Source organism: Erinaceus europaeus, chromosome 23 (genome assembly GCF_950295315.1).
Source record: "Erinaceus europaeus chromosome 23, mEriEur2.1, whole genome shotgun sequence".
Lineage (NCBI taxonomy): Eukaryota > Metazoa > Chordata > Mammalia > Eulipotyphla > Erinaceidae > Erinaceus > Erinaceus europaeus.
In genome coordinates, this window is record NC_080184.1 from 14,934,412 (window position 1) to 14,949,269 (window position 14,858).

At 64.5% G+C, this 14,858-nt stretch overlaps 1 protein-coding gene across 1 annotated transcript; it reads left to right on the plus strand.

Annotated features, from left to right (window-relative positions):
- Positions 1–3,092, plus strand: ARRDC2 (arrestin domain containing 2). Its single transcript, XM_007533179.3, is given in 9 exon segments — positions 1–329; positions 409–475; positions 560–653; positions 655–708; positions 832–934; positions 1,636–1,892; positions 1,974–2,139; positions 2,207–2,340; positions 2,455–3,092. Coding segments are annotated over 9 exon segments (1,203 nt in total). The 5' UTR covers positions 1–55; the 3' UTR covers positions 2,509–3,092.
- Positions 3,093–14,858: the final 11,766 nt, after the last annotated feature.

The following is a 14,858-nucleotide window of genomic DNA, read 5'->3' on the forward strand; positions in this document are numbered from 1 at the left end:
GCCGGGCGCCGGGGCCCCGCGGGGTGGCGGGTTCGAGCCCCGGCGGCGCGGCGCGATGCTGTTCGGCAAGGTGAAGCGGCTGGCCGTGCGGCTGGCCGGGGAGGCGGGGGGCGCCGGGCCCGTGTTCTGCGGCGGCGAGATGCTGCTGGGCCGGGTGGTACTGGAGCTGGGGGGCCCGACGCGGGTGCGCGCGCTGCGGGTGCGCGTCCGGGGGCGCGCGCGCGTGCACTGGACCGAGTCCCGCAGCGCGGGCTCCAGCACCGCCTACACGCAGAGCTACAACGAGCACCTCGACGTGCTGGACCACGAGACCTCCGTGCTCGCCCCAGGTACGGCGGCCCCGCGCCCCGGGTGCAGGACAGCGCGCCCCGGCCGGCCCTGAGCCGCACCCGCTCTGTTCTCCCGCAGACCGCGGGGAGACCCTGCAGCTGCCCGCCGGCCGCCACGAGTTCCCGTTCAGCTTCGAGCTGCCGGTGTGAGTGGGGCGGGGCGGGGCGGGGCGCGGCGGGGGCCGGGGCGGGCGCCGGGGCTGCGGGGTCTGAGCGTGGCCCGCACCCAGGAGCCTGGTGACGTCGTTCGAGGGCCGGCACGGCAGCGTGCGCTACAGCGTCAAGGCCACCCTGCGCCGCCCATGGGTGCCCGCCCGGCGCGCTGCGCACGGCCTTCACGGTCATCGAGCCCGTGGACATCAACACGCCCGCCCTGCTGGTGAGCGCCCCGCATCCCGCATCCCGCGCCCCGCATCCGGCGCCCCGCGTCCCGCGTCCCGCACCCCGGGCCGAGACCCCCCACCCCGGCCTGGCCCCGGGTGACCAGCTCCTCTGTCCCCAGGCCCCGCAGGCCGGCGCGCGGGAGAAGATGGCGCGGTCCTGGTACAGCGCGCGGGGCCTCGTGGGCCTGTCGGCCAAGATCGATCGCAGGGGGTACACGCCAGGTGGGGCCGGGCGGTCGGGGCAGGTGGGGGTGGGCAGGTAGGTCAGGCCTGGGCAGGTGGGGGTGGGCAGGTGGGGGTGGGCAGGTGGGTCAGGTCTGAGCAGGTGGGGGTGGGCAGGTAGGTCAGGCCTGGGCAGGTGGGTCAGGTCTGAGCAGGTGGGGGTGGGCAGGTGGGTCAGGCCTGAGCAGGTGGGGGTGGGCAGGTGGGTCAGGTCTGAGCAGGTGGGGGTGGGCAGGTAGGTCAGGCCTGAGCAGGTGGGGGTGGGCAGGTGGGTCAGGCCTAGACAGGTGGGTCAGGCCTGAGCAGGTGGGGGGTGGGCAGGTGGGTCAGGTCTGAGCAGGTGGGGGTGGGCAGGTGGGTCAGGCCTGAGCAGGTGGGGGTGGGCAGGTAGGTCAGGCCTGAGCAGGTGGGGGTGGGCAGGTAGGTCAGGCCTGAGCAGGTGGGGGTGGGCAGGTGGGTCAGGCCTGGGCAGGTGGGTCAGGCCTGAGCAGGTGGGGGGTGGGCAGGTGGGTCAGGTCTGAGCAGGTGGGGGTGGGCAGGTAGGTCAGGCCTGAGCAGGTGGGGGTGGGCAGGTGGGTCAGGCCTGGGCAGGTGGGGGGTGGGCAGGTGGGTCAGGCCTAGACAGGTGGGTCAGGCCTGAGCAGGTGGGGGTGGGCGGCCCCTCAGCGGGCCCCTACCCCCCCTGCCCCTTGCATCCCCAGGCGAGGTGATCCCAGTCTTCGCGGAGATTGACAACAACTCCACCCGAGCGGTTAGGCCCCGGGCGGCCGTGGTGCAGACTCAGACCTTCGTGGCTCGGGGTGCGAGGCGGCAGAAGCACCAGGTGGTAGCCAGGCTGGAGGGGGAGCCTGTGGCCCCGGGGGACCGCGGGCTGTGGCAGGGCCGGCCCCTGCGGGTGCCCCCGGTGGGCCCCTCCATCCACGGCTGCCGCCTGCTGCACGTGGACTACGAGCTGAAGGTGAGACACTCGCGGGGGTGGGCGGGCGGGGTGTCGGGGGAGCTTCCCCGGCGCTGCGAGACTCCAGCTGTGGCCCTGCAGGTGTGCGTGGACATCCCCGGCACGTCGAAGCTGATGCTGGAGCTGCCCCTGGTCATCGGCACGGTGCCCCTGCGCCCCTGCGCCAGCCGCTGCTCCAGCGTGGGCAGCCAGGCCGGCCTCGTGCTGGACTGCTGGGGACCCGGGGGCCCCCCGGAGCCCCCCGAGGGTAAGCGGCCGCCCTTGGGGTGTCCCCGGCACCCTCCCCCCGCCTCACCCCCCCCGTCTCTCCCCAGCCCCTCCCGAGTACGCCGAGGTGGTGACTGGAGCCGAGGGGGCCCCCCTGGAGCCGGCCAGGGGCCTGAAGAGCAGCCCCTTCTTCCCCTACATCCAGGAGTTCCGCTTCCGCCCGCCGCCCCTGTACTCCGAGGTGCCGAGCCCCGCGGACAACTCCTGGGGCCCCGTCATCCCGAGCAGGGCTGGGGGCTGCAGAGGCAGAGGGCTGCAGGGGGTCCTGACCCGCTGCCTGTCTCTGTCTCCGCAGGTGGATCCCAACCCGCCCCCCGGGGCCGCCCACAGGCGCCGCATGACCTGCTGAGGAGACCCCCCCCCAGCGAGGCCGCAGGGGCAGGAGCCGCCCCCCTGCCCGGTGCAGTCGGGGAAACAGCCCCTGCCTCGGCTGCCCCCGGGGACTAGACCGAGGCCCTCAGATCCTGAGGACTTTGGAGTCGCCACAGACGCCCAACCTCGGGGAGAGCGGGGCCCCAGGACCAGGAGGTTCTGAACCAGGAACCGAGAAGTGAAGACGCCCGGGAGGAAGGGGCTGTGCGGGCAGATGATCCCAGTGGTCAGCACGCCCCCTTTTCGGTTGGAATGGAAGCTCGGGGGCAGATTTCTCAGGGAGCCCAGCTCGGGGGCCAGGCAGGCCTAGGAAGTGGGGTGCTGGGAGCCAGGGGCCGCTGGGGTTTCCAGACCCAGGGGCCGGGGAACACTGGACAGAGGGCCGCCCTCAGGGCCAGACCAGGGTGCGGTCCCGGCTGGCCGGGACGTGGGGGCAGCGTGTGCACCCCAAGTGCAGAGCCCAGGCCCCGGGTAGGACTCCCAGCCTTGGCAAGTACCAGAAGGAAATGTTCTTTTGTACCATGATTATTTTTCTAATAAATACCTAGAGTGAGAAATGGCCGTTTCGGGGGGGGGGGACCCACTTTCTATTTTTGGTTTTAATATATTTATTTATTTTCTCTTTTGTTGCCCTTGTTGTTTAACATAGTTGTGGTTATTGATGTCATTGTTGTTGGACAGGACAGAGAGAAATGGAGAGAGGAGGGGAAGACAGAGAGGGAGAGACAGACAGACACCTGCAGACCTGCTTCACCGCCTGGGAAGCGACTCCCCTGCAGGTGGGGAGCCGGGGGCTCGAACCGGGATCCTTACGCCGGTCCTTGTGCTTTGCGCCACGTGCGCTTAACCCGCTGCGCCCCTACCCGACTCCCTGGGGACCCCCTTTCTAGAAGGGGAAACGGGGCTCCCAATGCGGGGCCCCACCCTGGAGGGCCTTTGTATGTGGGTGTCCCCCTCCTGGGGTGTTTTGGAGGGTCACTCAGAGTGTGGGGACAGGGATGTGCCTGCGTTATGTGGCCAGGCGGCAGAGAAACACAAGGGTCACGCAGGGTCCTGGGGTTCACCTTCGTTATTGGACACCGGCCTAGTGGCTGATGTGGGGGGCGCGGGTTAGTGGGAGCCCTGGGGGGCGCTTCTGGGCGCCTGGAGGGGTGGTACCGGGGACCTTTGGAACTGCCACTCAAACTCCAGCGGCCACGCCCCCGCTGCCCACTTGAGGCTCAGGCTCCACCCCCTGGAGACAGGACCCGCCCCTGAGGGTGGAGCCATCTGTGAGGTCCCGCCCCTGTAGGGCAAGAACAGACCAATCAGGCGTGAGGATCCACCCCTGGGGGCGGGGTCACACATCATGATTCCTTGGGGATCTTATAAGGTGTAGAAACCTTGCCGGCCTTTTAAACAAATATTGTTACTTATTTTATTTTATTTCATTTTAACGAGAGAGGAGCAGAGACCCTCTTGGCCAATTTACAGCCCCCCACAGAGCGGAGACACCCCACAGCCCTGCCCACCCTCCATGGGCTCCCTGGGTGCTGTGCCTGGTGCTGAGAGAGGAGAGACCCCACAGCCCTGCCCACCCTCCATGGGCTCCCTGGGTGCTGTGCCTGGTGCTGAGAGAGGAGACACCCCACAGCCCTGCCCACCCTCCATGGGCTCCCTGGGTGCTGTGCCTGGTGCTGAGAGAGGAGACACCCCACAGCCCTGCCCACCCTCCATGGGCTCCCTGGGTGCTGTGCATGGTGCTGAGAGAGGAGAGACCCACAGCCCTGCCCACCCTCCATGGGCTCCCTGGGTGCTGTGCCTGGTGCTGAGAGAGGAGAGACCCCACAGCCCTGCCCACCCTCCATGGGCTCCCTGGGTGCTGTGCAGGGTGCTGAGAGAGGAGAGACCCCACAGCCCTGCCCACCCTCCATGGGCTCCCTGGGTGCTGTGCCTGGTGCTGAGAGAGGAGACACCCCACAGCCCTGCCCACCCTCCATGGGCTCCCTGGGTGCTGTCCATGGTGCTGAGAGAGGAGAGACCCCACAGCCCTGCCCACCCTCCATGGGCTCCCTGGGTGCTGTGCAGGGTGCTGAGAGAGGAGAGACCCCACAGCCCTGCCCACCCTCCATGGGCTCCCTGGGTGCTGTGCAGGGTGCTGAGAGAGGAGAGACCCCACAGCCCTGCCCACCCTCCATGGGCTCCCTGGGTGCTGTGCCTGGTGCTGAGAGAGGAGAGACCCCACAGCCCTGCCCACCCTCCATGGGCTCCCTGGGTGCTGTGCAGGGTGCTGAGAGAGGAGAGACCCCACAGCCCTGCCCACCCTCCATGGGCTCCCTGGGTGCTGTGCAGGGTGCTGAGAGAGGAGAGACCCCACAGCCCTGCCCACCCTCCATGGGCTCCCTGGGTGCTGTGCAGGGTGCTGAGAGAGGAGAGACCCCACAGCCCTGCCCACCCTCCATGGGCTCCCTGGGTGCTGTGCCTGGTGCTGAGAGAGGAGAGACCCCACAGCCCTGCCCACCCTCCATGGGCTCCCTGGGTGCTGTGCAGGGTGCTGAGAGAGGAGACACCCCACAGCCCTGCCCACCCTCCATGGGCTCCCTGGGTGCTGTGCCTGGTGCTGAGAGAGGAGAGACCCCACAGCCCTGCCCACCCTCCATGGGCTCCCTGGGTGCTGTGCAGGGTGCTGAGAGAGGAGACACCCCACAGCCCTGCCCACCCTCCATGGGCTCCCTGGGTGCTGTCCATGGTGCTGAGAGAGGAGACACCCCACAGCCCTGCCCACCCTCCATGGGGCTCCCTGGGTGCTGTGCAGGGTGCTGAGAGAGGAGACACCCCACAGCCCTGCCCACCCTCCATGGGCTCCCTGGGTGCTGTGCAGGGTGCTGAGAGAGGAGAGACCCCACAGCCCTGCCCACCCTCCATGGGCTCCCTGGGTGCTGTGCCTGGTGCTGAGAGAGGAGAGACCCCACAGCCCTGCCCACCCTCCATGGGCTCCCTGGGTGCTGTGCAGGGTGCTGAGAGAGGAGAGACCCCACAGCCCTGCCCACCCTCCATGGGCTCCCTGGGTGCTGTCCATGGTGCTGAGTGAGGAGAGACCCCACAGCCCTGCCCACCCTCCATGGGGCTCCCTGGGTGCTGTGCCTGGTGCTGAGAGAGGAGAGACCCCACAGCCCTGCCCACCCTCCATGGGCTCCCTGGGTGCTGTGCAGGGTGCTGAGAGAGGAGACACCCCACAGCCCTGCCCACCCTCCATGGGCTCCCTGGGTGCTGTCCATGGTGCTGAGAGAGGAGACACCCCACAGCCCTGCCCACCCTCCATGGGCTCCCTGGGTGCTGTCCATGGTGCTGAGAGAGGAGAGACCCCACAGCCCTGCCCACCCTCCATGGGCTCCCTGGGTGCTGTGCAGGGTGCTGAGAGAGGAGAGACCCCACAGCCCTGCCCACCCTCCATGGGCTCCCTGGGTGCTGTGCCTGGTGCTGAGAGAGGAGAGACCCCACAGCCCTGCCCACCCTCCATGGGCTCCCTGGGTGCTGTGCAGGGTGCTGAGAGAGGAGACACCCCACAGCCCTGCCCACCCTCCATGGGCTCCCTGGGTGCTGTGCAGGGTGCTGAGTGAGGAGAGACCCCACAGCCCTGCCCACCCTCCATGGGCTCCCTGGGTGCTGTGCAGGGTGCTGAGAGAGGAGAGACCCCACAGCCCTGCCCACCCTCCATGGGGCTCCCTGGGTGCTGTGCCTGGTGCTGAGAGAGGAGAGACCCCACAGCCCTGCCCACCCTCCATGGGGCTCCCTGGGTGCTGTGCTTGGTGCTGAGAGAGGAGAGACCCCACAGCCCTGCCCACCCTCCATGGGCTCCCTGGGTGCTGTGCAGGGTGCTGAGAGAGGAGAGACCCCACAGCCCTGCCCACCCTCCATGGGCTCCCTGGGTGCTGTGCAGGGTGCTGAGAGAGGAGAGACCCCACAGCCCTGCCCACCCTCCATGGGCTCCCTGGGTGCTGTGCCTGGTGCTGAGAGAGGAGAGACCCCACAGCCCTGCCCACCCTCCATGGGCTCCCTGGGTGCTGTGCAGGGTGCTGAGAGAGGAGACACCCCACAGCCCTGCCCACCCTCCATGGGCTCCCTGGGTGCTGTGCAGGGTGCTGAGTGAGGAGAGACCCCACAGCCCTGCCCACCCTCCATGGGCTCCCTGGGTGCTGTGCAGGGTGCTGAGAGAGGAGAGACCCCACAGCCCTGCCCACCCTCCATGGGGCTCCCTGGGTGCTGTGCCTGGTGCTGAGAGAGGAGAGACCCCACAGCCCTGCCCACCCTCCATGGGGCTCCCTGGGTGCTGTGCTTGGTGCTGAGAGAGGAGAGACCCCACAGCCCTGCCCACCCTCCATGGGCTCCCTGGGTGCTGTGCAGGGTGCTGAGAGAGGAGACACCCCACAGCCCTGCCCACCCTGCATGGGCTCCCTGGGTGCTGTGCAGGGTGCTGAGAGAGGAGACACCCCACAGCCCTGCCCACCCTCCATGGGCTCCCTGGGTGCTGTGCATGGTGCTGAGAGAGGAGAGACCCCACAGCCCTGCCCACCCTCCATGGGCTCCCTGGGTGCTGTGCAGGGTGCTGAGAGAGGAGACACCCCACAGCCCTGCCCACCCTCCATGGGCTCCCTGGGTGCTGTGCCTGGTGCTGAGAGAGGAGACACCCCACAGCCCTGCCCACCCTCCATGGGCTCCCTGGGTGCTGTGCAGGGTGCTGAGAGAGGAGAGACCCCACAGCCCTGCCCACTCTCCATGGGCTCCCTGGGTGCTGTGCAGGGTGCTGAGAGAGGAGACACCCCACAGCCCTGCCCACCCTCCATGGCTCCCTGGGTGCCGCCCAGCGCTCCGCCAGCCCCCCCTCCCCAGGGCGTTTTGTTCCGGAGACTGTCTCTCCCCTCCCTCCCCTCCTCCTAGGACACTGCTTGTTTGTGCCTGTGGTGACCCGGGGCTCTGCGTGACGGCTCCAGAGACAGAAACTGGGCCTCAGAGAAGCAGCCGTCGGGCAGGAGAGTCTGTGCTGAATTGTTGTTGTTATTACTGTTATTTCCCCAGAGCCCTGCTGAGCCCTGGCTGATGCTGATGCTGGGGATGGAACCCGGGGCCTCAGAGCCTCAGGCAGGAGGGTCTTTTTGTAAAACCACTGTGCTGTTTCCCAGCCATACTATTATTATTCTTACCATTGTTATTATTTTCCCCAGAGTCCTGCTGAGCTCTGGCTGCTGGTGGTGCTGGGGATGGAACCCGGGGCCTCAGAGCCTCAGGCAGGAGAGTCTGTGTGCAGACCAATAATTATTACTACTATTACTATTCTCCCTAGAGCAGATAGATATTATTACTATTATTATTTATTATAATTATTAATATTATTTTCCCCAGAGCCCTGCTGAGCCCTGGCTGCTGCTGTGCTGGGGATGGAACCCGGGGCCTCAGAGCCTCAGGCGGGAGAGTCTGTGCAGAACCATTATTATTATTATTATTATTATTATTATTATTTCTCAGAGCCCTACTGAGCCCTGGCTGCTGCTGTGCTGGGGATGGAACCCGGGGCCTCAGAGCCTCAGGCGGGAGAGTCTGTGTGCAGACCCCTCTACCATCTCCCCAACCCCTCCCAGGGCCTGGGTCCCCCTTAGTCCTGCCTGGGCTCCACCCCAAGGGATAAAGCCCACCGTTCCCCCTGCAGGCACCCCACCTCCTGGGCCTCAGTGTGGACGTGGGACCCAGCCTGGCTCCCCACTCCAACCCCCCCCCCCCCACGGAATGGGGCCATGTACCCTGAACAGATCCCACCTCCCCGCTGGGACCTGGAATCCGGGAGGCCTGCCTGGAGGAGTAGGCACTGAGCGAGGGGTTTTGATGCATGAAGAGAGGAGTTCACCAAGGATAGAGGGAAGGCTGGGAGCCCTGGGCCTTCCTCACCCCCACGGGGCTGGGGCACATCGGGAGCCCACGGAGGGGCCCCCGACCTGACGAGGCGGCAAACTCCTACTCGGCCTTCAAAACCCCACCTGCAGGGCTCCGCACTGGGCTGTCTCTGTCTCTCTTATCTCTGCTAGAAAGTTCCAGCTGATGAGTATCTGCCTTCTCCCCGGCGCCCCTGGGACCCCGGGGTCGTGACCTCGAGCGGGGAGATGCAGGGACCCCCCTCGGCCGCCCCGCCCGCCCGCCCCGCCCCAGGTGCCGCGTCCTGGGTGTTTACCGGGTGTCTGGTGGCCTGCAGCCGTGTCGGGTCACAGGGTGTCACAGGAGCCTCGGATGGGCCGTCAGCCGCTCTGAGGCCAGAGGGGGGTGACTGGGGCCTGTCCCTGCCGCTCCCCTCAGGCCAGGGGCGAGGGTGACCGCCCCTCGCACTCCACCGGGCGCCTGGGAGGTGGCCCTGGGTTCCAGCCCGGGCGCCCCATGAGAGGACCCTGGCCCATCCTGGGGGAAGCTCGTGGGTTCGTGGCTGATGGCAGAGTGGGGCAGTGGGTCTCTCCTCCTGCTGCGCTGGCCCGGGGCTCGGACCCAAGGCCTCAGCCCCGCAGTAAACCCCCCGGGAAGCAGTTCTGAAGCCCAGCTGCGGGCGACCTGCGGCCCCCAGGGGAAACTGAGGCTGTGCGGGGATCCCGGACCAGTGCTGTGCGGCTCATCCAGCCGGGACCTGCTCTGCCCACCCGGCGGTGGCCGCCCCTCGCTGGGAGGAGAAGGCTCCCCCAGTGCAGGCAGGAGGCCCACGCCCGGCCTCCCTGTGCCAGAGAAGCCCTGCTCCCCTCTCTAGGAGAGAGACAGACGGAGACACAGACAGACAGACAGTGAGACAGAGGCAGAGAGACAGACACAGACAGAGACACAGACTGAGAGAGACAGACAGTGAGACAGAGGCAGAGAGACAGAGACAGAACAGACGGAGACACAGACAGACAGTGAGACAGAGACAGAACAGACGGAGACACAGACAGACAGTGAGACAGAGACAGAACAGACGGAGACACAGACAGACAGTGAGACAGAGACAGAACAGACGGAGACACAGACAGACAGTGAGACAGAGACAGAACAGATGGAGACACAGACAGACAGTGAGACAGAGACAGAACAGACGGAGACACAGACAGACAGTGAGACAGAGACAGAACAGATGGAGACACAGACAGTGAGACAGAGGCAGAGAGACAGACACAGAGACAGAGACAGAGACAGACAGACAGTGAGACAGAGGCAGAGAGACAGACACAGACAGAGAGAGACAGAGACACAGACAGACAGACAGTGAGACAGAGGCAGAGAGACAGACACAGAGACAGAGACAGAGACACAGACAGACAGACAGTGAGGCAGAGGCAGAGAGACAGACACAGACAGAGACAGACAGAGACACAGACAGACAGACAGTGAGGCAGAGGCAGAGAGACAGACACAGACAGAGACAGACAGAGACACAGACAGACAGACAGTGAGGCAGAGGCAGAGAGACAGACACAGACAGAGACAGACAGAGACACAGACAGACAGACAGTGAGGCAGAGGCAGAGAGACAGACACAGAGGGAGACACAGAGAGAGGCTCACACACCCGGGAGACAGAGCACGGGTCACCCAGCAGACTCCCACCCACAGCCCCGAGGCCCCGGGTTCCAGCCCGTCCACGGGGAGCTGAGCAGGGCTCTGGCTACAGTAACAAACAGCGGAAACCAAACACGTGACACACACGTCCCTGGGGCCGGACAAGGCGCTCAGCGAAGAGTCCAGGCCAGACACCACGTGGGCGGGGTCGCAGCACCAGAGGAAGCTCCTATGATCTCTCCCTCTGTGTCTCTGAATGAATAAGCCAGCCAGGCGCAGGGCAGGGGGGTGACAGGCGGAGCCCCCGGCTCTGTGGGGCCAGCAGCGGGCCCACCAGGTAGAGTGCACGCTTCACTTGGAGCCCCCGTCCCCATCCCCCTGTAGCCACCACGCGGGAGCACCGTGCACGGGAAGCCCCGCGAGTGGTGAAGATGGGCTGGGGTGTCTCCCTGTCTCTGTATCTGTCTGTCACCCGCTGTCTGTAAGACATGTCCGTGGAGGGCTCTGAACCCCAATTCCACCATGACCCAGAGAGAGAAGAGATAAAAGGAAAGAAGGAAACAGAACTCTCTCTCTCTCTAAAAGTCATACTAGATCTGGGAAGCCCTGGAAGAAAGAAAAAAAAAAAGCATATATATATATATATATTACAGTCCCAAAGTTGGGAGCCCAAGTGCAGTCCTGGAGGCCTTCCTGGAGGAGGTGTTCTATGCCAGGCAAGGGAGGAGATGGACAGGCAGCTACCATGGAGCAGGGTATGTGTAGGCAGTTTGTGCAAAGGTCCTGGGTCCTGCTGGGAAGACGAGGGACTTAGGGGGCAGGCCCAGCCGCCTCGGGGAGCCTGTGGGCGAGCTTCAACACAGGGCTGCTGGGAGGGAGGAGGCCAGGAGGGGCAGACGCGGGGTCAGGGCACTGGGGAGGATAGATAAGGCCTGACAGATAAGGCAGAGAGCCCCCCAAAACATCGAGCAGACAGGTGGGGGCCCCGGGTTCGAGCCCCAGTGCTGTGGGTGCCTGAGTGAGGCTCCGAGTCCCTTTCTGTGTCGTGTCTCTCACTAAATAAGTCTCTTAAAAATGAAATAAAGGGCTAGGGAGACAGCACGGTAGTTCAGCAGAGAGACTCTCCCACCAGAGCCTCCGGGGTCCCGGGTTCGATCTCCGGCACCACCATCAGCCAGAGCTGAGCAGGCTCTGGGGAAATAATAATGACAGTAGCAACAGTCATAATGATAATGATAATAATAACATCCTTAGAGCTATTTGAGGGCCAGACAGTGGCACAACCGGTTGAGGGCACCTGTCGCCAGGCACAAGGACCCAAGTTCGAGCCCCCCGTCCCCACCTGCAGGGGGAGAGCTCTGTGAGCAGTGGAGCAGGGCTGTCTCTCTGTCTCTCTCCCTCGCTCTCTCCCCCCTTCCCTCTCAGTTCCTCTCTGTCTCTAGCCAAAAGGAATAAATGAAGCTATTTTTTTTAAACTTTATTGATTTGATAGAACAGAGACGATACCTGAAGGAATAAACACGGAGGTCAGAGGAGAGAGGCAGCCCCCAGGCGTGAGCAAGGCCTGAGGGGCGGCTGGTTCACTCATTCCAGGCCTCAGCAGGGAGATGCCGCAGCACAGCTGTGAGGGAACCGCCCCGGGGCTTCCCAGATTGCAGTTGCCTGCCTGGCGGAGGAGGAGGGAGTTCCACCAAGTGACCTGCCCTACCTGGTCTCCCAGTCACTCAGCCTACCAGGAACTAGGTGATGGGCGGTTATTTCCAGAGTGAATTCTTCCTCTTTCAACTTTGTATTGTTGTTGTCGTCGTGATGATGATGGTGATTTTCCCCAGAGCCCTGCTGAGCTCCGGCTGCTGCTGACGGCGCTGGGGACTGAACCTGGGGCCTCAGAGTCTCAGGCGGGAGTGTCTGCAGAACCCCTGTGCCGTCTCCCACACTCTATTAATTTTTAAACTCCCTCATTCTGGGCAGATCTTATGTTGGATGGAAGGAGACGGGCCAATTCTGTAAATCAATATTAAATCACTAATAACAATTTAAAAAGAGGGGGCCGGGTGGTGGCGCACCTGGCCGGACACACCTGATACAGTGCACAAGGACCTGGGTTCGAGCCCCCAGCCCCTGCCTGCAGGGAGGAAGCTTCCCGAGCGCTGGAGCAGGGCTGCGGGGGTCTGTCCCTCTATCCTCCCTCCTCTCGATATCTGGCTGTCTCTGTCCCATAAATAAATAAAGACAGTTTAAAAATCATTAGAAAGAAAGAGTGAAGGACCAGAGACTGTCCTTCCCGTCACGTTGCCCTGAGCGAGGCCCTGGGTTCAAGCCCCCAGGGAGCACGGTGCAGGGGCTGGGGGGGGGGGGTCTCCTCGACTCTCGCCTCTTAAAATCCCAGAGGTGGACGGTGGAGCCGGCCGGCCCCGGAGCGGGCCCCGCGGCTTCCAGAATCAGAGCCCCAGGGCCGTGGCCAGGGACAGACAGACGTTCAGACAGACAGTGGCCGCGTGCGGGCAGGGACAGGGCGGGTGCTGGTGGCGGCGCCAGGCCGGGCGCAGGGTGTCACAGGGCCGTGCGCCCGCCCTCAGATCTTATCTCCCGGCACCCGGCCCGACCTGCCCCGACCGGCTCCCCCGACCAGACCGGGCCCGTCCTGGGGTCCCTGGGTGCAAGGACCAGACGCTAACAGAATGACAGAGAGACGGAGGCAGAGACAGAGACGGAGAGACACACAGCCGCCTCTGACACCTGCGAGGCCAGGGATGGGACCCAGGGCCTCAGGCCCGAGCGTCCAGCACCCCTCCCTGGCCCTCAAAAACTTCCTTTCTTTCTTTCTCTCCCTTCCTCTTTCTTTGCTTCTTTCTGAAAGATTTTGTGTATTTCTGACTGAGAAAGACGGGGAGGGGAGAGCGATAGAGAGAGAAGGAGAAAGAGAGAGACCCAGACAGCCCTCTGGTACGTGCTTCTGGTCCCCGGCACCGCCTCCCGGACCACAGGCTTCAAACGTATTTATTTATTTAAGGAGCGAGCGAGCCCAGCGCCCTGCTGGGGACTGAGCGGGGATCGGGGCCTCAGGCGGTCCTTCTATAGCCCCGCGCCATCGCCCAGCCCCTGGAGATCTCCCTGGGGGCCCCGAGGCCCCGGCAAGCAGCGCCCGGGCCCGGCGGCGGGCTGCCTCCTGCTGTCCCTTCTTTTCTTTTCAGAGATGGAGAGAGGGGCCGAGAGAGACACCAGCCCTGCGGCCGCTGGGTGCTGCACCCCGGGGACCCCAGCACAGGTCTCTGCCAACCTCAAGCATCTCTCCTGGGAGAGACGCCCCCGGGCTGGGGTTGGGGGTGTGCGGGAGTCCCCTCTCTCATCGGCATCTCCCTCCCATGGTCCCCTGAGTCCCAAGCCACCTCTTCCAGGAAGTCCACCGGGCCCTCTCGGGCTGGAGAGACCACCCCCATGGCATCCCGCCTGGCATCCCGCCGCCCCCTGCACCCAGACCGCAGTCCCACGAGGCCGGGATGGGGGGTGGAATTTGGGGTGGGGGCTGGAGTGGCTGAAGGGGGCAGCGGGAGCTGAGTCCCCCCAGGGGCCCCCAGTCTTCATCTCCCTCCCCCCCTTCAGATTGTGTCATTTCTGCATCCTGACTCTCCCTCGGCCGCCCAGGCCAGGACCACCCTGGGTCCCAGGTGGGGAAACCGAGGCAGGAGTTCCCCGGCTACACGGGTGCCCCAGCACCCCCTTCCAGGGTGAAGCCGTCCTCTGCCGGGTCCTCTCCGGCAGCGGACCCGTATCTCTGAGCAGCTTCTGAGGAGCGTGACACTCGCGGAAAACCCCGGTGGGCGGCCTTCAGGCGCGGCTGGATCCAGGGGCCAGGGGCCAGGGGCCGGTCTGTCTTCCCCGCAGCCACGGCCTCGGCCCTGGGACTTGCCGGTCTTGCTGGACTCCCCACCCACAGTCCGGGGGCCCGGGGGTGCCTCTGCCCCCACGCGGGAGCACTCAGAGGTGACCCCGTTGGCCAGTAGCTCCAGGGCCCAGCTGCCTCTGGGTGCCGCCCGCCAGACACCTGGGACAGCAGGGCGGCCGTCTGGGGCCTGAGCAGCGGACGCCACCTGCTGGCCTCCAGAGACACCCGTCGGGGCAGCTCTGGGCCGGGGGCACCAGAACTCTGCTTATGAGGGGCACCAACTCGCTCCTGCAGACAGAGGCTCTGGGCGCCCGAGGGGCGTACGATGCTGGTGGAGGTGGTGCCGTGGTGTGAGCTCCAGGCCCTGTGACACTCTGGTTCTCTGTGTCTCTAAATCTTTTTTCTTTTTTTAAATATTTATTTATTATTCCCTTTTTGTTGCCTTTGTTTTATTGTGGTCATTATTATTTTTTTCTTTTTAAATATTTATTTATTTATTTATTCCCTTTTGTTGCCCTTGTTGTTTTATTGTTGTTGTTATTGTTATCGTCGTTGTTGGATAGGACAGAGAGACATGGAGAGAGGAGGGGAAGACAGAGAGGGGGAGAGAAAGACAGACACCTGCAGACCTGCTTCACCGCCTGGGAAGCGACTCCCCTGCAGGTGGGGAGCCGGGGGCTCGAACCGGGGTCCTGATGCCAATCGTGTGTACTCCTCTTCTAATGAATAAATCTTTATAAAAATTCATCTTTCAGGGGGCAGGGGTGCACCCAGTAAAGCATATGCACATTACCCAGTGCCAAGACCCGGGTTTGAGCCCCTGGCCCCCACCTGCAGGGAGAGCTTTGCGAGGGATGGAGCAGGGCTGCGGGTATCTCCCTTTCCTCTCGATCTCTTTCT